Raw genomic sequence first — 24,710 nt, forward strand, 5'->3', positions numbered from 1 at the left:
AGGATAAGAGTAGTAAACTGTTTTATTCTTTGTGTGCAAATGTTTACTTGAATGATAGTTTAACTGTATAAGTTTTAGTATTTTCCCTGAACACTTTGTAGATAGTAGTCCATGTCTTCTGGATGAACCTTGAAGAATGTTCTAAAAATCGATTGTGATGTTGGAAAACCTGTGAATTGAATTATATACTTCAAATAATTGAATGGTATGGATTTGTGGATTTTTATATGCTAGATCATTAACCAATCTTTAATCAAGCACAATCCCAGCAGTAGCCCTACAAAAAAATATTTGTTCTTCGTTTAAATTTACCCTCCATTAAAATAGCTAAGCTTGCAGATTTGTAACGCCTTATGCCATAGTTAGTTTGCTATCTCACTAGGTCAACTCTTTGTTGTGCCTTTTCAGCATGATCCACTCAGAGGCTTTTGACTGCAATGGCATACATAAATTTGGGTAGTTGGAAAAGTGAGCATTTTAGAGGCTCACTGGAAGGAAGTATTACAAAGAATCCCAGACTAGAAATATACTTAGTGAGCAGAGCTTTAGTAATGGGAAAAAGAGCCCAACTTGACATCTTGGATTTTTCTGTCTATTAGAAGACATGTATCAAGAGAATGATATTTGGATCTGATTTTTAATTTTATTTTATTACACATTTTGTGATTACACGAGGCTCCTGCCACTCACCTTTCAAACAAACAATCTCAAGTATACCCTTTTCCATTCTGTGATTTTAAGGGATTTCCAAGTCTTGTTAACATAGAATATCAGAACTGGAAGGGGATTTTATGAGTTATCTAGTTTAACTCTTGATTTTTACAAATGTCTATTTTTCTAGTAATACTGTGATACCTTAGTTTGTCATTACTCCTGAGGTGAATATAATGTAGTACTAAGAGCAGCCCTGAAATGACAAATTGGAAGTATAGTGGGAAATCTTGTTCATGTTCATTATTAGTGAAACCTGAATTTTAGAAAGTTAGTGCACTTGTTTTGTTTCCTTGTTCTCCATTCGGTCGATTCATTCAGAGTAAAACAAAAACGGTCATATTATATGGAAACTGTTTTAATTCTCCTTGATAGCTTTATTTTCATTTATAAAAAAATAGTATTCCTACTCTCACCAATATTTAGTTTTGATATTAATTGGAACTTTCTAAACATTTCTAGGAAATGTATTTGAGTAGAGAAATTTTAAAACAAGGTGTTTTGCTGAATAGAAAGGAAAGAGGTTGGTCCCAGACAACTGGAGTTGAAGAGGATAGAAAAGTCAAATGAGAAAGCATGCACATGGATCAATGGTTATTTTAAAGATGAAGTATATTATGTATAGTATTAGGATTTTCTTTCTTTTGCTTTTTGATCAGTTTTATTAAAATACTAGAGGCCTGGTACATGACATTTGTGCACTCGGGGGAGGGAAGGGGTCGTCCCTCAGCCTGGCCTGCACCCTTTCGCAGTCCAGGAGCCCTCAGGGGATGTCCGACTGATGGCTTAGGCCCACGGAGAGTGAGCCTAAGCTGTCAGTTGGACATCCTTAGTGCTGCTGCGCTTGCCAGCCGTGAGCACGGCTTCTGGTAGAGTGGCACTCCCCATGTGGGAGCGCACTGACCACCAAGGGGCAGCTCCTATGTTGAACATCTGCCCCCTGGTGGTCAGTGTGCGTCATAGTGACCAGTCGTTCCGCCATTCGGTTGATTTGCATATTCCCCTTTTATTATATAGGATAACTTATAAATATTAAAATTTGCCAGTGTACAATTCAGTGAGTTTTTTGTTGTTGTTAATCCTTACCTGAGGATATTTTTCCATTGATTTTTGGAGAGAGTGGTAGGGTTGGGGAGAGGCAAAGAGAGAAACATCCATGTGATTGCCTCTAGGGATCGAGCCTACAGCTGAGGTATGTGCCCTTGACCATAATCCAAACTGTGACCCTTTAGTCCATGGGTTGATACTCAATCCACTGAGCCAAACCAGCTAGGGCTCAGTGAGTTTTTGTTTTGTTTTTTTAAATATATTTTATTGATTTTTTACAGAGAGGAAGGGAGAGGGATAGAGAGTTAGAAACATCGATGAGAGAGAAACATCGATCAGCTGCTTCCTGCACACCCCCTATCAGGGATGTGCCTGCAACCAAGGCACATGCCCTTGACCAGAATTGAACCTGGGACCCTTCAGTTCTCAGGCCGACGCTCTATCCACTGAGCCAAACCGGCCAAGGCTGTTTTGTTTTTTAAATTCTTACCTGAGGATACTTTTTCTTTCTTTTTTTAAAATATGTTTTTATTGATTTCAGAGAGAGGGAGGGAGAGAGGGATAGAAACATCAATGATGAGAGAGAATCATTGATAGGCTGCCTCCTGCATGCCCCTACTGGGGATTGAGCCTGAAACCTGGGCATGTGCAGTGACTTCCTGGTTCATGGGTCAGCGCTCAACCACTGAGCCACATTGACCCAGCCCCAAGATACTTTTTTTTAGACTCTGAAGGAAGTTCATCTTTGTAACATTGATACATAATATTATCTAATCCACAGTTGATACTCAGGTTTGTCACTTTTCACAATAAGCTTTTCCTTTTCCAGATCCAGTCCAGGATTACACGTTGGGTTTAGCTGTCATGTTTCCATGGTTTCTTTTAATCTTCGATTAAAAGCTCAGTTTCCATTGTCTTTCTTGGACCTCCACTTAAAAACATACACACTATAGGCCTATTATTTTGTGGATGTCTCTCAGTTTGAGATATTGCTTTATCTTTGTTTCCTTATGATTAGATTCAAGTTATGAACTTTTGGTAAAAATATCATAAAAATGCTCTTATGTTCTCAACGTCTTCATATCAAGAGGCTCGCTATATGAATATCGGTGATAACTTTATGTGTTGTCCAAGACATTTTTGTTGATCGTAATGTGAAGAATTTGTCTGTTTTCTTCAAGAATTTTTATAGTTTTGGCTTTTTGGTTTAGACTTAAGTTCTATTTAAAAATAACTTTTTAGTGTGATCTGAGATAGGGGTTGAGGTTCATTTTGCCTCCAACTTTTTCTCTGGTTAATTTTCTTGTTTTTTCTGTTTTCTATTTCTTTGATTCTGCACTTTCTTATTCTACTTTCTTTGAAATTTAATTTGTTCTTCTTTTCTAGCTTAAGGTGAAATCTTAGATCAATGATTTTAGACCTTCTTTTCGTATAAACATTTAAAGCTATACATTTCCCTCTAAGGATTGCTTTATTGCATACAATGAATTTTGATATGTAATCTTTTATTATCACTTAGTTAAAATATTTTCTAATTTCCTGTGTAATTTTTTTTTGACCCACAGGTTATTAGAAGTGTAATTTAGAAATAGTTGGGACATTTATAGATATTTTTTCTGCTATTGGTTTCGGATTTAATTGTGTGTGTGATTAGCAAACATACTATTTCAGATTTTAATATTTTGAAATATTTGAGAAGTATTTTATGCCTAGAGCTTGTGAATGTCTTGGTGTCCCATGTGTACTTGAAAAGAATAAATATTCTGCCGTTGTTGGGTCTCAAATCCTTCAGATATCAACCAAGTAGTTATTAGTGTAGTTTATGTTGTCTCTACCCTTACTGATTTTTATCTACTTGTTATGTCATTATGGAGGGAAGAGTGTTGAAATCTCCATTTATAATTGTAGACTTATTTGTTTCTCTTTTTAGTTCTGTCAAGTTTTCCTTTATGTATTTCAAAGCTATCTTCTTATATATGAGTATACTTCCTGGAATATTGATCTTGTCATTATGTAGTGTCTGTTTTTACTTTTTGTAATACTCCTTTTCATGAAGCCTATTTTCTCTGTTACCACTCCACTTTCTTAAGCTTACCAATATATATTTTCTCCCTGCTTTTTGCTTTCAATTTATCTATCTTTATATTTAAAAGTACATTTATTATAAAAAGCATTTTTGATAGTGTTGAATTTAAATATTTTGCTCTGTTTTCTATTTTTTTGCTCCCTCTGTTCCTCCTTTCGTGTGTGTGTGTGTGTGTGTGTGTGTGTGTGTGTGTGTAGGGGATAGAGGGTGGATAACCAGAATTTTTTTAGTATTTTATTTAATTCTTCTGCTGGATTTTTGCCTATACCTTTTCTGCATTGCTTTTTAATGTATGATTTGGGATTACAATATGAATCTTTAACTTAATCCAGTCCACTTGAAGTTTAGGTTTTACCATTTCACGTAAAATGTAGGAATATTAATAGCAATAGAATTTTATTTACCACTTTGTGGTCTTTATGCTATTATTGTCATACATACCACATTTGTATATGTTATAAGCCTTATAGTACAGTGTCATAATATTTTTCTTTAACAGATCAGGTCTTTTAAAGAAATTAAAGGAAGAAAAATATTCTTTTTTATAATTACCCATATGTTTACCATTTCTAATGTTTTTCTCTCCCCTCCCCCTTTTTATTGAGTTTTTTGGGATGACACTGGTTAACAAAATTATATGGGTTTTATCTGATGTTTTACATTTCTTCTTCTACATCTAATTTCCATCTCATGTTATTTCCCTTCATCCTGAAGAAATTGCATTAGCATTTCTTATAATGCAAGCTTGCTGGTGATGAGTTCTCTTAGTTTCCATTTACTTGAAAATGCCTATTTCACTTTACTTTTTTACCTCAGTGCTTGAAAAATTTTTTGCTACATATAAGTCTAGTTTGACAGGGTTTTTTGTTTGTGTCTTGTCATCACTTAAAAACATTCTCTCATTGTCTTCTGGTCCCATTGTCTGATGGGGATTCAACTGTCATTTGTATCATCCTATATAATAAAGAGCTAATATGCTAATTAGACCAAACAGTAGAATGACTGTCCAGATGACCTTCTGGACAAAGCCAGGGCAGCTGCAGCTGCAAGGGGCCGAGGCAGCCGTGGCTGTGAGGGCTGAGCCCCTTGCATGAATTTTGTGCATAGCGTCTCTAGTTATCTTATATGTAACTAGGGGCCCAGTGCATGAATTTGTGCACCTTGAAAGGAACTGTGGGCCATGAGGCTGCGGTGGGCACAGGGTTAGGTCTCGGCCCATCCTCTGCTCCCCCTCCCGCCATGGCTCCTGGTCCCCTGTCTGCGGCAGTCCTGCTCCCGCCACCGCTGCTCCCACATGCTGATAGCACCGCCCCGCTCGCTTGTACCGCTGCCAGCGTGGAGCTATTGGGGCCAACACCAGCAGTGGGTGCGAGCGGCGGCGCTGGCTATGGGTGTGAGAGGGGCTGGCGCCAGCAGGGGCTGCGAGCAGTGGCAGCAGGTGTGAGTGGGGCTGGCACTGGCAGCAGATGTGAGTGCTGGGCGGGACCATGGCACGCAGGAGCAAAGAATTTTTAGTAATCACCAGAGGCTTTCCCCCGATGACAGCAACTGGCACCCTGCCTTGGTCTGGCACCCCTGCTCACCTCTACCATCTTGCCGCAGCTGATGCCCGCCATGTTCCGCGCTCTCCCATCTACCTTTTAATTTGCTCTGCTTATTGGGTCGCTAAACTTACGTTTTTCATCAAATTTGGGAAAAACAAAAATCTGGGGCAGATTTATACACAGATTTTTGTTGTTTCCTCCTTTAATTATTATTCACACTTTTTCCTACCTTCTCCTTTCTATCCTCTCTTTCAGGAGTCTAATTACATATGTTAATCTGTTTCACATTGTTTCACAGGTTACCAAGGCTCAATTCATCTTTTACTTTCCACCTTTTCCCCCCTTCATATTGGATCATTTCTATTGCTCTGCATTTGTGTTCACTGACTTTTACTTCTGCCATCTCCAGTCAGCTAAATCCAGCCTGTGAATATTTTATTTCATATTTGTGATTTTTGGTTCTAGAATGTTTTTATAGTTTCTACAGATGCTTCTTAACTTACAGTGAGGTTACATCCAGATAAACCCATTGTAAATTGAAATATTGTAAGTAAAAAATGCATTTAATACACCTAACCTACCTAACATCATTATCTTGCCTAATATACCTTAAAGGTACTCAGAAAACAGTATAAAAAAAAATACTGACAACATAGTATACTATAGAATATCTGTTGTTTACCCTCATGATCATATGCCTGACTGGGAGCTATGACTCACTGTCTCTGCCCAGCATCACGAGAGAGTATTATACTACATATTACTAGCCCAAGAAAAGATCAAAATTCAAAATTAGAGTATGGTTTCTACTGAATGCACCATTATAAAGATGAAAAATTGTGAGTCAGGGACTCTCTGTATTTGTGTATGTTTTCCCTTCTTTGTATTCGTCATAACTATATTTTCTTTTAAATTCTTGAATGTATTCACAGTCGTTACTTTAAAGTTCTTGTTTGCTAACTCCAGCATCTGGACCTTACATTGATTTCTATTGACTTTCTTTTCATTTGACTCTGAGTCACATTTTCCTCATATTAATTTTTTAATTATATATGCACATAGTGATGGACATATTTCAAAGGCTCTGGATTCTATCATCTTCCTCTGGAAATTATTGATTTTTTTGCTTTAGAGGAATGTTAAACTTGTTTAGACTTTAGACTTTGTCCCTTGTAGTGGATAGTAGCTGAAATCTCTCCTGAGGTCTTTCAAGTCTTTTATCTGTTGTGTTTTAGCAGGGCTCTTTGGAGTCTTCTTCATGCATGTACAGATGGGTTAGTCAAGGATTGGGGCAGATTTATACAAAGATTTTCTTGTTTCCTCCTTTCTAGCAATCCCTCTTTTACTTTTTAGCCTCTCAGGCAGCCCTGAATTCTGTCTTTTGATTCCTGAAAACAGTAAGTCTGCACCTTTCTGTTTGATTTCTATCTGCCCTGCCAATCATGCTGACTCTGGCAAAAAGCCATGTATAGACAAATTTTACCTTGTGCATTTTACTTCTTTTCTGGTTTTATATAGATAGGTAACAAACCATCCCAAATGTGGTAGCATGAAACAAAAACATTTATCAGTTAGTATTATTGTTATCTCTCATGGTTCTAGGTCTTGACTAGACTATTGGATGATTCTTACTTGAGTGTTCTGTTGTAATCAAATGGGGGCTGAGGTCATTTTGAACTCTTCCTCACTCTCACAGGTCTGATGATTGATCCTGGCTATTGCCTGGGATTCAGTTGAACCATCATGGGCTTTTTATGAAAGCTAGATTCTAAGCACTAGTATCCTAGGAGAGTCAGATGGAAGCTACATTGCCTTTTTTTTTTTTTAATATATTTTATTGATTTTTCACAGAGAGGAAGAGAGAGGGATAGAGAGTTAGAAACATCGATGAGAGAGAAACATCGATCAGCTGCCTCTTGCACACCTCCTACTGGGGATGTGCCCGCAACCAAGGTACATGCCCTTGGCCGGAATCGAACCTGGGACCTTTCAGTCCGCAGGCCGACACTCTATCCACTGAGCCAAACCGGTCAGGGCTACATTGCCTTTTATTACCTAGTCCTGGAAGTCAGATAGCTCCACTTCTGCCACATTCCTTTCATCGAACCAGTCACAAAGGTGAGCTTATATTCATGTGAAGGGAATTAGACTCCACTTGAGTGGGGAATAATGTCAAATAATTTCAGACATGTTTTGAAATCACCAAATCTTTTTTCAAATGTGTCCTCCAATTTCTGCCTGCTTGTAGTCATTCTTTAGTTCCTTCAAATACTTGTTTTTTATATAGACTTTATTAGTCCAATACAAACTACTCCATCATTACCAGAAGTGAAACTCCCTCTCCTCTATCACACTTGAATCCTATATAATAAAACCCTAATATGCAAATCGACCAAACAGCAGAATGACTGTCACTATGACGTGTACTGACCACCAGGGGGCATACGCTCAACGCAGGAGCTGCCCCCAGCCTGCAGGCCCTGTCTGGCAGTGGTGGCAGGGGGCAGGGCCGACAAGCAGGCAGCACTAGGCTGCCAGACAAGGCGGGTGCCAGCAGGGCCCCCTCCCCCCATCACCCCACTTGTCACCCCACAGATCAGCCCTGATCACCAGCCAGGCTTAGGGACCCTACCCGTGCATGAATTTCGTACACCGGGCCTCTAGTATAATATAATTTACTTGCTTATTTGGTTCATTTTATGTCTCCTCCTACTAAAACACAGGTTTCATTAAGTTAGGGTTTTTTGCCTCTTTGGTAACTGCTTGGCACATTGTAGATGCTCACCAAATATTTGTTGAATAAATGGATGAATATTTAGTTCTCCAAAGAGCCGTAAGTAAGCAAAAATCTCTTGATGACAAAAGAGGAGCTACAAATTATAGAACTTTGTTCTTTCAACACAATTGCACTGGTAGACTGCCATATCTTAAGTTTACTTCTCCTTGACTTACAGAACAGGACATAGAGATTTCACATTTTATTCTCATCATGAGTATTATGTGTGTCAGTTTAGCAGACTGGATAGAAAGCTGGTTACAGATAAAATGAAATAGCATGGGAACGTACTTTGTGAAGTGTGAAGCACTATGAGATTATAAGGTGTGTCAGATAAGAATATGCAGTTGCAACTGTTATGCTGGCTTTTTCAGATTTCTTTTTGAAAGTATCTTTGTGTTTATGTATTTTTTTAAAAGATAAATATTTTGAATCCCCAAAACAGTAATAAAAGTCATAGCAATATGTTTATTAAAAAGTCCTTACTATGTTCTTATTAATGTTTTGTCTGATTTTTCTCTTTTAGGAAATTAAGAGATTTCAGAACTTTGTGGAACGCTGTCCTCCTTTTGATGTCGTCATTGATGGGCTCAATGTTGCCAAGATGTTTCCTAAAGCTCGTGAGTCTCAAGTTGTAAGTACAAGTTTTATTTTGTTATTCCAAATCTCTAGAAACTATTTATTGTACCCACTTGTGATCTTCCTGGGATCTCATAGCTCCCCATTTTTCCTTCCTCTAAAAATAAAGCTCTTAAAGGTGCCATAGCAACCAACTGCTCAACTAAGATTTGTTGTTTTCATCTCTGGAAAATAAATGGCTCTTACAGGCTGAGCAAGAATGAGAGATTTAAAAGTCCATGTAATAAAGGGCCAGTTCAGCCCTTTTTGTAACCTTTGCTAACTTCTAGGTTTCTACTCTCCATTTACTCTATCATTTCCTTGTAGGTCACATCCCTTATTTGAAAATCATCAGCATATACTATCAAGATTCATTAATCATTCATTACTCACATTTGTTTTTTTCAAACATAATATGTCTGTAAATTAACCTAAGCAGGCTTTTTTTTGGTAAGGTAATCATTTTTTTTAATCGGTTTATAGATGTCATAGTAGTTTCTAATAGGAATATAATGATTTTTATAGCAGTTGTGAGCAATTATTTTAATCCTCATTTTACAGTTCAGAAAATTAGAAAATTGAGGCTAATTTTATACAGCAAATCCTTAAAAAGCAGTCATAACATCAAAATTAGTTTGTAGAGAGCTCTAAGGTTTCAGTCTTGTAGCTCTTACTGCTGGCAATCTATGGTCATTCATCTGTAGTTAAACTCTTATTTCTTAAAAATTGCTGCCAACTTAAAAGCTGTTTCTCAGAGATTCTACTAGAGTATTTTGCCATTCATACTCAGAGAAGCTTACAAGTACTAACAAAGAAGAAGGTTGATTTACAGAAATTTCTTTATATGCCTTTATGTTTATGCCTACCTTTTTATGGTCAAGTATGTACTTTTTAATCCTTATTTTTTTTAAAACAAAGCAAGTGGAACATATTTTCGTCTCTTAGGCACTTGAAGGGGCCTTTGAGGCAGTAACATTGACAAAGGCAAAGCGAAAAAAAAGGAAACACATAATTATCACTAATTCTTGGTAGAGCTAGAATTAGAAAGGCTCATTTTAAAGAGTTCATCATCTAATTTAGTCATGATGAAAATGAAATGTCAAAATCTTTATGTCCTATTCTGTAAGCCAAGGAGAATTAGAAAGTGTCATATTTGTTTATCTTTTGTTTGACTTTTAACTTCACACAAAGCACTAAAAATTGGCTTGCCAGAAAAATATACAGACAGTCCTTGGGTTACGTCAAACTCGACATACTTCCTTTCGTATGTCGCCATCTCCCATTTATTTATTAAAAAAAAAAAAGTTCCGTCATTTCGACGTATGTACATATGTGCTTTATGTTTATTATTATTTATTTACCACAAGTAAAGGTCAGGAATTGTTATCTTTCTTTTAAATTTTTTTTACTTCATTACTACTGTGTATGTGCGTGACGTAGGTGCTTATGTAGGTGGGTTCTGACTTACGGCGAAAATCGCGTTATGTCGCGACATAGGAACGGATCTCCAACGTAACCCAAGGACCGACTGTAGCCTGAATTGAATTAACTTTTGGGGGGGAAGTAAAATGTTGAATGTGATGTAGTTGACACATTTCCTGGCATTCTTCCTATTATGGAAGAAAAATGTACACATTTTGAAAGATTCTAGCATAAGCATGTCAAACTTGCGGCCCACAATGAATATTTTTGCGGCCCAGCCAATATAACGGTATGTAAGAAACGTTTTAATAAAAATTTTGTAACTTAATTTTTACATTATCTTGTTATATATATTTATTAATAAGGAACTACAACGTTCGCTAATGACTGATTACTATAATCGTGTTGCATTCATTTCCCTTACTCGCCTTACATGCGGTCGCACCATTTCTCTCCACTAATACTAGCAGCGAATATTTTAGCGGCCGATTGCCACATCATTAGTCTTGGACTGACTTGTTGGGTGTGAACAACAGGAAATATTTCACTTTCAGAGAACAAGAAAAATAGGTTTATTGGCATTATGCTTATTAATTTGTGCAGTTATTCAGTGTCTGGTAAGTTAATGTTCAAGAAAAAATATTAATTTTTATTAAAATGTTCTATTATTTTATGTAACAACTACTCATTTATTTCAGCCCTTTGTATTCAGCATGTCTCTATCGAAATAAACCTACGTTTCTGTGAAAATTGAAGCTTTTGTTTTTTTGCAGCCCACATAAACTTATACCTTGTTTATTTAGCCTATGTTAGCCTTTGAATTTGACATGCTTGTTCTAGCAAATTGTGGCAAATGGGCAAAGAACAAGATAACCAGGGAAATCATAGGCACCTACCACTACTTTTAGCTTTTACTCTTAAAAGAATTTTATGCTGGCCCTGGCCAGTATGGCTTAGTTCAGTGATGGCGAACCTATGACACGCGTGTCAGAGGTGACACGCGAACTCATTTTTTTGGTTGATTTTTCTTTGTTAAATGGCATTTAAATATATAAAATAAATATCAAAAATATAAATCTTTGTTTTACTATGGTTGCAAATATCAAAAAATTTCTATATGTGACATGGCACCAGAGTTAAGTTAGGGTTTTTCAAAATGCTGACACGCCGAGCTCAAAAGGTTCGCCATCACTGGCTTAGTTGGTTGAGCATTGTCCCTTGCACCAAAAGGTCGCCGGGGTTCAATTCCTGGTCAAGGCACCATACCCAGGTTGTGGGTTTGTCCCTGGTCGGGGTACATAAGGGAGGCAGCTGATCGATGTTTCTCCCTCTCTAAAAATTTATAAAAAAAAATGTTTTTTTTAAAAAAGAATTTTATGCTGGCAACAGTTTACGTGACAAATAAGTAATGTTATTCCCAACTCTTTAGAACACTGCTCTCTTGCAGCAGTGCACAGACATTATATTTGGGAAACCTTAATTCAGACTCAGGTTAGAGACGCTACCTGAGTAAGAAAGGAGGAAATAAAGTTTTTTCTCAAGTCTCTAAAGTTAGAGATTTGTAAAAAAACAACAAAAAAACCAAAACCCAAAATAATAATCTTAGTAAATTATAACAATAATAAAGGCATTTCATATTTCCCATAGGCTCCTCCCTTTTTTTATTTCTTGGATAAATCTAAGGCCCTTTGTTTCATTCTTTAACACTTTCTAGGTTATGAGAAGTAGCTTCCCACTTTTTCTGTTAACCTTTTAAATAGCATTTTCATTTAGAAGTTTAGAATGGGGATTCTGGAGCCAGAAGACCCTTTGAGTTCCAATCGTGACTCTGCTACTTAGTACCTTTCATAGTTTGAGCAAGTTACCCTCTTTGTGCCTTAGTTTCCCAGCATGTAAAAAGGAAATAATAATAGTACCTATCTTATAAAGATGTTGTGAAGAGTAAATAAGTTAATGTATGTAAGCTTGGCAGAGAGTACGTACTTAATAAGTGTAAGTATTATTGTGATTACTACTCCGAAATGAATGTCCCAAATGGAAAATAATTCTTGCTTTCAATAGACCCTTATTTGTCAGTATAAAATTTTTTTCTATCATGTCATTCATATCAATAGAGTTAAAAGAAAATGCAAAACTCTGCCTTAGTATTAGACTCAAAATAGGTCTAATGTGCGAGACGTGGTTTTCTCAAAAACTTAAGAAAATTTTTATGGGGTGTCAATTGGGGAAAAAGAAGACATATGTAAAACTTTAGATACTATTAGGCCAAGAGATATATGAAAACATGCTCAAAGTCACTAATCATCCGAGAGATGCAAATCAAAACAACAATGAGGTACCATCTCACACCTGTTAGAATGGCTATCATCAACAAATCAACAAATAGTAAGTGCTGCTGAGGATGTGAAGAAAAAGGAACCCTCGTGCACTGCTGATGGGAATGCAGACTGGTGCAGCCACTGTGGAAAACAGTATGGAATCTCCTCAAAAAACTAAAAATGGAACTCCCATTTGACCCAGTGATTCCACTTCTAGGAACATATCCCAAGAAACTAGAAACACCAATCAGAAAGGATCTATGCACCCCTATGTTCATAGCAGCACAATTCACCATAGCTAAGATTTGGAAACAGCCTAAGTGCCCATCAGCAGATGACTAGATTAAAAAACCTTGGTACATCTACACAATGGAGTACTATGCTGCTGTAAAAAGGAAGGATCTCCTACCATTTGCAACAGCATGGATGGACCTGGAGAGCATTATGCTAAGCGAAGTAAGTCAGTTGGAGAAAGATAAATATCACATGATCTCACTCATTTGTGGATTATAATGAACAACATAAACTGATAAACAAAAACAGAGACAGAGAAGCAGCGATCAGGTGCTCAAACCTCAGAGGGAAGGTAGGGGAAGGTGGGAGTGGGGGCAAGAGATCAACCAAAGGACTTGGTGCATGCATATAAGCATAATTTAATAAACTTTATTTTCTTCTGATTATAAAATTAATGCATGATTGCTGATTATAAAGTTATTGTGTGTAAAAGTAATGCAAGTAATTATAGAAAATTTGGAAATTACAGAAGGGAAATCATATATAATTCTACCATTCAGCAATAATCACTGTCATATTTGAGATGAGAAGGACCTTCGAAACATACATAAAATCCAAGATCCCTAATGGAAAGAATAGAGAAATTTCCTAGACTATAAAAAATACTATAAGCACTGTTAAAAAACAACAACAAACTGAAAAATATTTTTTACAACATACATAATAAAGGGCTAATTTCCTGACTGTACCAAAGACTCTTATAAGCCTGTGAGAAAAAGATGAGCCAGGCAGTAGAAAAGTACTTTAACCTTATTCATATTTACAGGTATGCAATTTAAAACATTTATGTTCCAGATTGGCAGAGATTTAAAAGTTGCTAGTATCCATTTCTTAAATTTTCTAACAATGAGTATATATTGCTTTAAAATAAGAAATAAATTCACATTACAAAAAGTAAAAAGACATTCTTGGTAAATATTTTGAAATAACTATAATATTCTGTATCTTAGGGATGTACCACAATTTTTAATCATTTCCCTGTTTGTGGGCCTATTTGATTGTTTCCCATTTTCCACTATGGTAAATAATAATGCTTGGAAGAAGATTACTGTGAATGTTTCAGATTATTTCTTTAGAATAGATTCCCAGAAATAGAACTCTTGAGTTAAAGGGTATGGATATTTGCAAAGGTTTCACTACATGTTGCCAAATTGCTTACCCAAATGACTATAACCATTTGCTCCTAACAACAGTGTATAAAAGTGCCCAAATAGAACACATTTCTTCAAGATTTCTTATTACATGATTGCTTCAACTATTTAAGTTACACTCGTGCCATGAATCTGCTAAGTGAAAAGAGCTGGGCCAGCTTTTAGGTCAGACATTTAAAAATTTTATAAATGATGTTAAAATAGTCCAAAAGGAAATATCCTTGACTGTTTTATTTGTCCTCCCCACCCCCTCTTTTTTTGTTAATCCTCACCCAAGGATATTTTTCCACTGATTTTTAGAGAGAGTGGAAAGGAGAGACAGAGAGAAACATATGTGTGAGAGAGACACATCGATTGGTTGCCTCCTGCATGCACCCCAAGCAGGGCCAGGGAACCTGCAACCAAGGTACATACCCTTGGCTGGAATTGAACCTGGGACTTTCACTTCACGGGCCGATGGTCTGTCCACTGAGCCAAACTGGCTAGGGCTGTCTCTCTCTTACTACAATTGCCTATAAGCATACATAAAGGAAAGATTAGAAATCCTAATTCTGTGTCTTGAGTTTTTCGTGTTTGTGTGAAGAAGTTTCCAGATTTACATTCTTTATTTCTGTTTTCATAGTTACTATATCTTTTCTCATGCTGTTGAGCAGCTTTACCATCATTATTATGAACGCTATCTCAGATAAATTTCTTATCTCCATTTCATTTATCTCTTCTTCTGGAGAATTCTGTTATTCTTTCATTTGGGGGTTTCTTGTGTCTCCTCATTTTGGGTGCCTGTTTGGGTTTGTGACTATGTAATAGGTATCTGCTCCAGATTTACAGGTAACAGATCATTTTCATTCTTCCCATGAACTCTGTATAATATGTTCCAAATTCTTTTTAAATCTTTCCCCTTAATGGTTAATTGTATATCCAACATAGTTCTCCATAAGCTCGTAAATGGAAAAGACCATTTTTACATTCATTTAGAGAATAGCACCATGATCTCAGAGCCTACATCGTAGGAATGATAGAGATTAAGGTGCTAAAAATAAGTTCTGGTTGTGAATTTATTTTACTTTCTCAATTTTCATATGCATCTTTTATTTATTTGTTGATAGACATAGATACTTTTAAAAATCTAGAGTATGTCTTACAATTGATGTCAGCAGAAACTTGCAGGCTACCATGTAGAGTTGAGACTTATTAATGGTTGTCATTGCCTGGGGTTGGGCATATTTAGGTAAACACAGCATATTATCTGCTCATCTACTCGTCACCTCAGATGAGTTAGTTGCATTGGCAGGTCCAAACACTGAACTTTAAATTTTTGCTGAAGGTTTTCTTTTGTTGTGGTTGTTAATCCTCATCCGAGGATATTTTCCCATTGATTTTTAGAAAGAGTGGAAGGTAGGGAGAGAGACAGAGAGAAACATTAATGTGAAAGGGACACATTGTTTTGTTGCTTCCCACATACGCCCTGACCAGGGCCGGGGATTGAGCCTGCAACCGAGGTACGTGCCCTTGACTGGAATTGAACCCAGGACCCTTCAGTCTACAGGCTGACACACTATCCACTGAGCCAAACCTGCTGGGGCTGAAGGTTTTCTAACAATGCTTAAAAGGTAGTGGTGATTGACATATTTCTCAGACTAAAGTACAGAATTTTAAAGCAAGTAGAAATTGTTATAACTGATTTTTTCATTTTGAAAAGCTGTCACTTAGGCTGCAAACGTCTGTCTGCTGACAGCTTTCCATAGACATTCGAGTTGATTAATTTACAGAATGGTATAATTCATTGCAAGAAAAAATAATAATCAAATGTGCAGTTTGCTTTTGCTTTTGGTCCTAAAAGTGATACAAAAGTAAAAATGAAGAACACAGGTTCTAAGAAGAGTGGTATATAACATGTCACCATGAGTCTGTACAGAGCTGCCATGGCTAAAAGTGATTCAGAAGAGCCTTTAACTCACATATGAAGGTTTATATTTAAATGTTGTTTGTGATTCTGAAAAAAGAATATCGTATGGGCTGTATGGATTGATATATGATTTTGTTGATTATTGAAAAAGAAAATTTTTTGTGTATTTTGCTTAAAAGTTATTACTAAATCAGTGGTTAATCTTCTAATCTCTGGTGTTAATACAATTACAAAATATACTGAGTGGAATTTTGGAGATTGTAAAGTCCCTTACTAGATTTCACTTTGGCATAATTTTGTGTCTTGACGAAGTGATATTTGTTAGTGTCTACATTAGTTTTATTTTTCGATAAACCATTAGTCACTTTTAAGGTGTACAATTAAGTGGTTTTTAGTATATTCACAATGTTTTTCAGCTGGAATTTATCTAATTCTAGAACATTTTCATTCCCCCCAAAGTAATCCTAAACTCATTAGTAGTCATTCCCAGTTCCATCTTCCCCTTAATTTTTGGCAACCAGTGATCTTTTCTGTCTTTATGGATTTGCCTGTTCTGGACATTTCATGTTTTCACTTAGTGTGTTTCCAGAGTTCATCTATATTGTAGCATGAATCAGTACCTTGTTTCTTTTTATTGCTGAGTAATATTTTATTATATGGATATACCACATTTTATTTATCCATTCATTAGTTTGTGTATATTTGGATTATTTCTACTTTAAGAATAATGCTGCTCTGAACATCTCATATACAAGTTTTTGTATGGACATCTTTTCAATTCTCTTGGATATATACCTAGAATAGAATTATTAGGTCATATGGTAGCTCCCTGTTTAACCTTTAAAGGAGCTGGAAAACTTCCAAAGCAACTGTCCCATTTTATATCCCCATCAACAGTGTATAAGAGTTCTAATTTCTGTACATCCTCATCACCATTTGTTAACATCAGTCTCTTTTATTATAGCTATCCTGGTGGGTATGAAGTGGTATCTCATTGTGGCTTTGATTTGCATTTCCTAATGACACCGGGACGTTAATCATCTTTTTGTGTGCTTATTGGCCATTTGTATATCTTCTTTGGAGAAATGCCTATTAAAATCTGCCCATTTTAGTAGGGTTCATTATCTTTTTATTTTTGAGTTATAATTTTTTATATATTCTGATTACTAGACCTTTAACATATATATGATTTGGAAATATTTTCTCCCGTTTGAATTATCTTTTCAGTTTCCTGGTGGTATTTTTAATATATGTATTTTTTTTCTTGATTTCACAGAGGAAGCAAGAGGGAGAGAGAGACAGAAACATCAATGATGAGAGAGAATCATTGATTGGCTGCCTCCTGCACACCCCCTACTGGGGATCGAGCCCGCAACCTGGGCATGTGCCCTTGACCAGAATTGAACCCTGGACCCTTCAGTCTGCAGTCCGACGCTTTACCCACTGAGTCAAACCAGCCAGGGCCAAAAGTTTTAAATTTTGATGAAGTCCAATTTATCTGTTTGTTTGGTTTCTTTTGTTGCCTGGCATTGTTGGTGTCATATTTAAATAATTATTACTTAATCTAAGGTCATGAATATTTATGCCTGTTTTTTTTCCTAAGAGTTTTAGTTACTACATTTATAGTATCCGTATTTTTAGAAAAACAATTACTCTTGGGTAGGTGATAAGCCAACATTTATTATAGTATAGTGAGAGTCAGAGGGGGCTAGCTTTGGCCCTTTCTAATTCATTTGTTTAATCTTTTGTAAATCTGGGCAAAATAAGACTTGCTGCTCACTCTGTAGTCTGTAGATGTTTTTCAAGTGTAAAGTATATCCTGCTTTAAAAAATACTTATTTGGTTTCAACTTTTCAGAAGAAAGGTTTGTAGTTTTATTTCTAAGAAGTGGCTGGCAGATTAATTATATAGCCTCTGCTTCCAAAAGGACAAAGGACAAAGTATCTTAAGAGGGAATTACAATGCAGATTTCAGTAGCTGTTTATTGAGCACCTATTCCATTCTAGAAACAGTTTTAAAGTGTGAGGATATGACTATAAGCCAATAATGGCAATGCTAGGAACATGATTTAGACTAATGGTTACATTATCTTAACATGAAGTTCATAGTATAGTGTATCCTGTTGTCTATTAACAGTATTCTTGTGTTTGTGTATGACTCTTTTCTTAAAAATTTATTTGGAATGTTAGAATGGAGAATATTTACCCAAAATATTTGGATAAGAATTTTTTAGAAAGTAACTATTGCAAAAACGATTTTGTAACATTCAATTCTCCAAAATATGTTGTAATTTTGTAGAAACAATGACTAAACTAAAAAGTGTTAGGTATAAACCCTTTAATGTAAGCACTTGAGCCAGCCTTTATGAGGCACTTGGATTAACATACTGAACTTGTTCCTGCCTCATGTTCCTTCACCCTTTAATGTTCTTCCTTCTTCAAATGGCTGGATCATTATCAGCACCTCACATATCTTCCCTGATTTTTCTAAAGTAACCCCACTCTGCTCACCTACCTCTGTTTGTCTTTTCAGTTACTCCTGTGTGGATTAAAAATGGCCTCAGAGCCCAGCTGGCATGGCTCAGTGGTTGAATGTTGACCTATGAACCAGGAGGTCAGGTTCACTTCTGGTCAGGGCTTGATCCCCAGGGTGGGGCGTGCAGGAGAGCCAATCAGTGATTCTCTCGCTCTCTCTCTCCCTCCCTCTCACTCTCTCTGTGAAATAAATAAAAATAAAGGCCTCTGATTCTTTGCAGTTTCTCTCATCAGGAGATAGAGTCTATTTTCCCATCTCTTGAATCTGGGCTTGCTTTGTGACTTGCTTTGATCGGTGAAATGTGGTAAAAGTGATATTGTGGGACTTCCAAGCAAGGGCTTAAGAGGCCATGCTGTCACTCTCTAGGAACTATCCAACCTAGTGAATAACCTCAGGCTAATCTCTTTGAGGATGAGATGCCATATGAAGAGGGTGAAGGGTGGGAGAGAGAGAAAGAGAGAGAAGCTCACAGTCATCCCAGTGAGACATGTAAGGTCATTTAGGACGAGGCAGCGCCAGGCAGCCTGCCAACTGATTGTGGATACATGAATGAGCCTAGCCAATACCATGTGGAACAGAATAACTGTCCAGCTGAATCCAGTCCATAGTACTGTGAGAAAATAAGTGGTTATTTTAACCAAAGTTCCCAAGTTTTGTGGTGGTTTATTACACAGCAATAGATTACTGGTTTAATTTTTTCATAGCACTTGGTATCTACAATGACTTACATACATTTCTTTGTTTTCTTTACCTGTTATAAATGCCTTGATATTAAAGATCTATGTGTCTTGCTCACTGTTATATCCTCAGCACTGGGAAAAGGGCCTTGAACATAATAAGTTCTCACTAAACACTTAGTGAATGAATGAATAGATATTTATACAGTAAATTATAAGCTATTAGAAATAAAATCTCCTTTACAAGGTTAACTCTTGAGTTTTACTCTTACTTCACTTGCTAGCTATGAGACCTAGTCTAAGTTCTTTAACTTCCGAGTTCCTATGTAAAGATTAAATGAGCTAATCCTTGAAAAGCTATTACAGCATTACCTGGCACATGGTTCAATAAGTTTAAAAGGGAAAAAAACATCCCGGCAACTTTGTGAGTGCATTTAGTTGTCCGTGGTCTTTACTTTGTGGAAGTAAAAGCATGATAGTTTTTATGACGTGTTTAGTCTCCTAATTTAAATAACTGACAGTTTACTCTTAGTTTTTTTCAGTTTGGGGTCTTTATTATTTTTGAAGTGATGCTCAGAATCTAAAGTTGAGTGTTTAAATAAAGGCTAAGTTCTCTAACTAAATGAGAAATATATCAACAGTATAGAGAAAATAAAAGACTGATTATATTGGTCGGGATAAGGCTAGATTATGCTGCAGTAATAAACACAAAATTTTAGTGACTTAAAACAACAAATTATTTCGTATTCATGCTACATGTCCATTGTTGGTCATCTATGTCGTAATCATCCAGTCTAGAACCCAGAATAACTTTCTGAAATATTGTCAGTCATTATGACAAAGGGAAAGTGGCAAAGCACACACTGACACATAAAGCTTCTGCTCAGATATAATACCCATCACTTCTGCTTATCTTTTATAAGCAGCTAATACAAGTTACATAGCCACCCTGTACTTAGCAAGATAGGGAATGCAATTTACTGTGTTTCTGAAAGGAGAAAGAGAATTCATATATTTGAACATCCCTAACTACCACACTGAGGTTGGTAATGTCTTGCTTATTACATTGGTGTTATGCAAAGATCTGAGGTCCAAGAAAACCTCAGCGTATTGCTTGCCAATTCCAAAGAAATAATCTGGAGAACTGGCTATGAAAGACATGGGTTTATTAGGTCTTATGTGGGCATGGAGGGGTGGGGGTGGAGAATTGTGGGTGACGTCTCCACAGCATAGGCTTTTTTGTTACAGGGTTATATAGAGTACAGAAAACAAAGCAAACAGGGCATTCAGGATGGATGTGCTCGTGTGTGCCCAAGCTGTGTAAGATCAAAATGCAAGCTGCTTACAGTCCCATCTCACGTACTAGAATAGTTTCTGTTTGGCCATTTCTTTTTTTAATCTTCATTGTTGAGGTTATTACAGATGCCCCCTCTCCACCCCCCCATTGCCCCTCTCCACCTGGTTCCCATCCTACTCCAGGACTTCACTACCCTATTGTCTGTATCCATAGGCGATGCATTTATGCATGTAAGATCTTTGGCTGACTTCTCTGAGAATCGTCAGTCTGTTCCATGTTTCCATGCTTCTGATTCTATGTTATTCACCAGTTTATTTTGTTCATAAGATTTCTTATTCATTTGTTTTGATTTATGGATTTAATAGTTGATAGATATGTATTTATTGCCATCTTAATGTTCATATTTTTTATCTTTTCTTCTTATTCTTCCTCCTCCTCAGCCTCTTCCTCCTCAAGAATACTCATCAACATTTCATGTAATACTTGTTTGGTGGTGATGAACTCCTTTAGCTTTTTCTTGTCTGTGAAGCTCTTTATCTGACCTTCAATTCTAAATGATGGTGTTGCTGGGTAGAGTAATCTTGGTTGTAGGTCCTTGCTATTCATCATTTTGAATGTTTCTTGCCACTCCCTTTTGGCCTACAAAGTTTCTGTTGAGAAATCAGCTTAGAGCAGTGGTTCTCAACTTTCTGACCCTTTAAATATAGTTCCTCATGTTGTGACCCAACCATAAAATTATTTTCGTTGCTACTTCATAACTGTAATGTTGCTACTGTTATGAATTGTAATGTAAATATCTGATATGCAGGATGGTCTTAGGCGACCCCTGTGAAAGGGTCGTTCGACCGCCAAAGGGGTCGCGACCCACAGGTTGAGAACTGCTGGCTTAGAGTCATATGGGTGTGCCCTTGTAGGTAACTAACTGCTTTTCTCTTGCTGCTTTTAAGATTCTCTCTTTGTCTTTAACACGTGGCATTTTAAGGATGATATGTCTTGGTGTGGGCCTCTTTTGGTTCCTCTTGTTTGGTACTCTCTGTGCTCCCTGGACTTTTAAGTGTATTTCTTTCACCAAGTAGGGGAATTTTTTTGTCATTTCTTCAAATAGGTTTTCAATATCTTGCTCTCTTTCTTCTCCTTCTGGCACCCCCCATAATGCAAATGTTGGTATGCTTGAACTTGTCCCAGAGGCTTCTTATACTATCTTCATATTTTTGGATTCTTTTTTTCTCTCCTAATTGGGTGTTTTTTGCTTCCTCATATTCCATATTGTTGATTTGATTCTCAGAATCCTCTACTCTACTGTTGAATCCCTGTAAATTATTCTTGATTTCAGTTAGTGTATGCTTAATTTCTGACTGGTCCTTTTTCATGTATTTGACATTCTCACTAAGATCCTTGAGTAACCTTATAACCATGGTTTTGAACTCTGTATCCAGTAGTTTGCTTGCTTCTATTTCTTTCATTTGTGACATGTTTCTTTGTCTCCACATTTTGGCTACTTCCCTGTATTTGTTTCTATGTATTAGGTACAGCTGCTATGTCTCCTGGAATTGGTATTGTGGCCTTGTGTAGTAGATGTCCTGTAGGGCCCAGTAGCTCAGCCTCCCCAGTCACCTGAGCTGGGCACTCTAGGTGCACCCCTATGTGGGCTGTGTACACAGTTTTGTAGTTGAGCCTTGATTGCTGTTGGCATCATAGGGAGGAATTGACCGTTAGGCCAATTGGCTGTAAGGATCAGCTGCGACTACAGTGGGAGAGCTGCTATGCAGAAGACATCCCTATGGAGCAGCACTTGCTTCATTGGGGCTTTGGTGCTCTCTGAGTCTTCCCCTTGAATGTGTTGCTTGTGGATGTGTAGAGCTGTAACCTGGTATGGTCTGAAGCTGTCCACTGGTTGCACTGGCCCTGAGGACACCCGCAGGAACTACAGGGAGGTCTGCAGATGGCTGCTACTTGTATTGGGCTTTTGAAGTGCCCAGGCGAGGCCCCACTTTGAAGCAAGGCAGGTTGGTGCTAGTGCCTGGTGTTGGGCCTTTTATTGATAGGTTTGGGGCACGCTGACATCAGCTGCTGCTTGTTTGAGAGATTTTAGCAAGTCTGAAGTCTGAGGGATCTAGTCTAAGTTCATGCACTGGCCCTTTGAGAGGCACACCTGTGTCTCCAGCAGCTTCTGTGTCACTCAGCCATAATCCCTGCTGGTTTTAACAGCCCGAAGTTACAGGAACTTCTCTTTCTAGCTCTGGAAGCCTGAGCTGGGGGGCTGGTGTGGGACTGGGACCCCTTGCTCCTTATGGAGGGTGGGGAGGCTCTGCAGCCTAGATATCCCTTCAGATTAAAATAACGGCACTTGTGGGTGTTGTACCAGCCTGTTCCATGCCTCTACCCCTTCTGACAAGTCTCGGTGTGCTTTCTTCTTTACTTCTCTAGTTGTAGGACTTCCGTTCAGCCAGCATTTAGGTGGTTTTAAATCATGGTTGTTTTGTATTTTGATGTGGTTGTGGGAGGCATTGAGTACCACCATTTACCTCCTGTTTGACCATTTCTTGAGCAAGGAACTGGCCAGGCTCCCAAGGTCCCACAGCACTCGTACAGATGGCCTTTATTATATTCCCACAAGGTGGAAGGGAGAGTTGAACTTGGGAAGGGGCCCATCTTCTCACATACCACACAAATGGTCACATCTAGCCCAGGATCATAAATGAATTTCAACATGGTAATGCATACTATCTTTGCCTGGGTTCTTTTTTTCAATATCAAATTCCTTACCTGCTGTTTTATGTGGAAAGAGCTGATGCTTTGTTGATTATTTTTTCTAGAATTAGCAGATAGGAATTCTAAAGTCTTTGTGATTCATACTTCACACATACCTTCACAACTTTCATTTCCTTAAGATGGGTTTCTCTTTTGAGCCACCGAGTCATCATTAATAAATGGTGATGTGAGATTGCCTTGAGGGGACAGAGACAACACACTAACCTTTCACCTAGAAAACAAAAGGATATAATGTGGAAAGCTACTTATCCTGCATTTTCTGTCTCATTATCACTCCCTTCCTCTCCCTCTTCCTCACTCTCACCCCACCCTACCATGTCATGATTCATTCTTAATGTTTTTGTTCTTTGTTCCTCTAGTTTGCATTTTGGACTTTCGGTTGTTCATAAGTTCATCTTGTAGATGGTATATAGGGGGAAAGTACATCATTTTAGGTAATCTGCTTGGCTGTTCAAAACTCTGATCCCTATTTTTGTAGATAACTGAGAATAAGTTAAAATGATTCACAGAATGAAAACTTATAATGTAATTTAAAATAATTATGGCCAGACATCAGCACTGAATGCTTTCCTTCTTACAGCATGCTTGGGCCATTGAATAGAAAGTAGTTTGGTGGAAACACTGCAGAATTTGTTTTGATTGCCATCTTTTAGTTGGTTTTACCACAGTGAGAGGAAATGCAGGCAAGGGCATTAGCTATTAAAGATCATGTTGGCAGTAGCATTTACTTGGCAGTGAGTTTTAATTTTTCCCTGCCACTCAAGTTATTTCTTTCTGTTGATTTACATAACTTCTTATAAATGTTCCAATAACATAAAGAACCTAAGGTACAATAAACTATGCTCAGTGTTTTTGTATGTATAATTCTGGGCATGTTTTTTGCCCCAAATTGTAAATGTGTTGTGGAGTTTGACACTAACTGTGTTTGGAATTGTTTTGGTAATGTTTAAGTAGCAAGGAAACTCATGAATACCTTACTGTGTTTGCAATGGCAAATTTTAGATTAAGTATTGAAGTGGAATTTTTATTATACCTCCTTAATTTTTAAATTTTTCATATAATTGTTCCTCCTGCTCTCTTAAGGGCAGGTTTTAGAGGTAGACAGTCTTTTTCATTGGATCTCAAAACTTGAGTGTCATGCCAATACCGAACTCAAGTTCAACTGCCTCCTGCTTGGGAGGCCAATACTTGAGAGACAGGTGCTGATGTAGTGAAAGATGGTTTTTTCAAGTGTCAGCAGCCTAAGAAGATGGGGGATTCCTGTCCTAAAGACCATTCTATTTTTTTTTTAATTGATTTCAGAGAGGAAGAGAGAGACAGAAACATTGATGAGAGAGAATCATTGATGGCTGCCTCTTGCACACCCCCAACTGGGAATCTAGCCCTTAACCCTTGTGTGTGCCCTGACCAGGAATCGAATGGTAACCTCCTGGTTCATAGATTGATGCTCAACCACTCAGTCACACCAGACGGGCTTAAAGACCATCTTAATATCTCAGTGCAAACAGGACTTTTTATTAGTAGGGAGAGGGGAAGCAGAACAAAGAAATCAGGGT

General features: G+C 37.3%; 1 protein-coding gene across 1 annotated transcript in view; it reads left to right on the forward strand.

The window, feature by feature from the left end:
* The window catches only part of KIAA0391 (KIAA0391 ortholog), a 148,175-nt gene that overhangs the window by 43,845 nt on the left and 79,620 nt on the right, over positions 1-24,710 (forward strand). The window contains exon 5 of the mRNA XM_014538599.1: positions 8,691-8,798. Coding sequence (XP_014394085.1) covers positions 8,691-8,798 — 108 coding nt within the window. The remainder of the gene's footprint in view (positions 1-8,690; positions 8,799-24,710) is intronic.

The sequence above is a fragment of the Myotis brandtii genome, unplaced genomic scaffold (assembly GCF_000412655.1).
Source record: "Myotis brandtii unplaced genomic scaffold, ASM41265v1 scaffold194, whole genome shotgun sequence".
NCBI classification, from domain to species: Eukaryota; Metazoa; Chordata; class Mammalia; order Chiroptera; family Vespertilionidae; genus Myotis; species Myotis brandtii.